The sequence below is a fragment of the Octopus bimaculoides genome, chromosome 4 (genome assembly GCF_001194135.2).
Source record: "Octopus bimaculoides isolate UCB-OBI-ISO-001 chromosome 4, ASM119413v2, whole genome shotgun sequence".
In the NCBI taxonomy this organism is placed as follows: Eukaryota; Metazoa; Mollusca; class Cephalopoda; order Octopoda; family Octopodidae; genus Octopus; species Octopus bimaculoides.
Window position 1 is genome coordinate 83,623,183 of NC_068984.1, and position 2,500 is coordinate 83,625,682.

At 35.2% G+C, this 2,500-nt stretch overlaps 1 protein-coding gene across 1 annotated transcript in view; it reads left to right on the plus strand.

The window, feature by feature from the left end:
* LOC106875128 (uncharacterized) overlaps positions 1–2,383 on the plus strand; it is a 20,453-nt gene extending 18,070 nt beyond the window's left edge. The window contains exon 3 of the mRNA XM_014923113.2: positions 1,883–2,383. Within this exon, the coding sequence (XP_014778599.1) occupies positions 1,883–2,108 (226 nt within the window). The 3' untranslated portion in view covers positions 2,109–2,383. The remainder of the gene's footprint in view (positions 1–1,882) is intronic.
* The last annotated feature ends 117 nt before the right edge of the window (positions 2,384–2,500 follow it).

Below are 2,500 nucleotides of genomic sequence, written 5' to 3' on the forward strand. Positions count from 1 at the left end.
AAAAGAGAACAACTACACCAAGCTACTGAGAAATTTACAGATACTCCACCCAGACTACAAGTTCAGATTCATACCCGTGATTGTTGGGGCATTGGGATATGTAACGAACTGCCTCAACAAAAACCTGGAAAAATTAGGGTTCTCAAAACCTGAAAGAAAAAGGCTGGTTAGAAGACTACAGATTTAAGCCATCAGTGGAACTGTAAAGATATGTAAAACTTTCCAAAAATTTAACACATAAATACATATGCATGCATCTAGACATAAAAACGCATCCATAAAACAAACATACAAATCTGCGCATACACTAACACCAAATACTGCACACACACACATATGCACAAATACCTAGATGATGTTGATAAAAGTTCCAATGAAGGAGCCTTGAATCTATGTTAGAGTCCGGCTCTTTCTCTATGGACAAGAAATACAGAAATGAAACTGATTGATAACATACATACAAAAAAATACCTTGCTGTTGGTGTTGAAATTCCAATGAAGGAACCTTGGATTCAGGTTAGAAACTGGCTCTTTCTCTATTGGCAAGGAATCTTGAAATAAAACTGAACAATGACATACATACATGCATACACACATACTGACAAAAACCTACGTACATACATCATAATATATATATATATGTAAATATATCTGTCCATCAATGCACACATACACCTGCATGCCACACGCACACACACACAAACATTAACGTACATTAACGCACTCATATATTAAAAATCAATAGACTTTCTTGACTAATACCCCCACCCCTTGTTATTCTGTAGTGAACAGGCTTGAATTCTGCAAAAGACCTAAATAACTCTCAGAGTATCCATTAATCCGTTCTCTCAACCTGTTAGCTATTCATACATAGATACATTTATATCTCTATTTGATTCAACAAAAAGAAAAATACACCCACTCCCCAATGCATGTGTATACAGCATACACATATATTTACATGCATAAAAAACGTCGATTAGTGCATTCATTATATCAATGCAAACAGACGCTCATACTCATATGCTCATACCTACAAAATAACTGCACACACTCACACCCATGCAAATATCCACTGTCATATATGCACTCATAGACCCACACTTATTTACAAATCTCTGGATTATCTATATTCAGACAAAGAGACCATACCACGCTGTTTGTGATAAGTTTGAATTCTGCCAAGAAGAATTTTAATAAACCCCAAGGAAAACATATGTACGATCTGCAAGCACACACGCTGTCAGCGACCAATGTAAATATGCAAGCCTATAGTAAATTTAACTCTATAGTATTGTTACTGCTACATAAATTGCAACGATGGAGCCGTTTTCCTCATGCATATAGTTGCATATTTAGACATGCTCATATATATTTAAAGGATAAACTTCTGGAAAGTTTTACAGATTTTTACAGTTTCAATGATGGATTCGATTTGTAATCTTCGAATTATTTTTCCCTTTCTGGTTTTCAGGAGCTTAATTTTTCAAGACTAGTATTTTGGCAGTGTTACATATCCTGGGATCCCAATAATTACAGGTAAAAACCTGAACTTGTATGTATGTATGTTATTATTCAGTTTATTTCAAGATTTCTTGCCAATTGAGATAGAACCAGTTTCTAACCGAGATCCAAGGTTTCTTCATTGGAATTTCAACATCAACAACAGGGTATTTTTGTTTTTATGTATGAATGTATGTATGTATGAACAGATTTGTATGTTTTATGTATGTCTTTTCATGCATATAGTTACATATATAGACACGTATGTATGTATGTATGTATGTATGTATGTATGTATGTATGTATGTATGCATGTATGTATGTATGTATGTATGTATGTGTGTATAAAACTAATACTCTTATACATTCTGTTTACTAGGGAGCAACAAACTCCACGGTCGGTCATCAGTTCAGCAGCTGACGCTATGAACAGGAGGGATTTCGACTACTACAGTACCACATCTTTTTACGGTTACCCAGATGGGAAACGAGGTTTCTTTGAATGCAGACCAGCTGGCAACCGATGTAGTTTCCTGCAAAGATGCTGTGGCGCTTTAAGATGCGATCGTGAGAAATTCTTCCACTTTTTCGGTCGCTGTTATTAAATTATTCAAAACTTTGTCAAAATAACACTACGACAAAAGATGGAATCATGAAGAAAGAGCGACACACTGAACAAACAAGTGCCTAAATATTAAGGAACAGTGAGCAACAACATCATCATCATCATCTTTAACGCGATATAATACAGCTGCCCGTTCCTTCCACATCCATTTAATAGATAAATCGATGACTTGTGCCTAATTCGAGATTAGGATTTCGCATAATAAAAAAAAAACAATTGTAATGATCAATATTAAATAAATGATAATGAATAAAACTGATAACAATCGCTGTATATGAGAGAGAGAGAGGGAGAGAGAGAGATCGTGAGGAACTGTGAGATGGGGCACAGGTCACCAAGGGAGAGAAAGTAAGCTTAGCACTTAAGAATTTT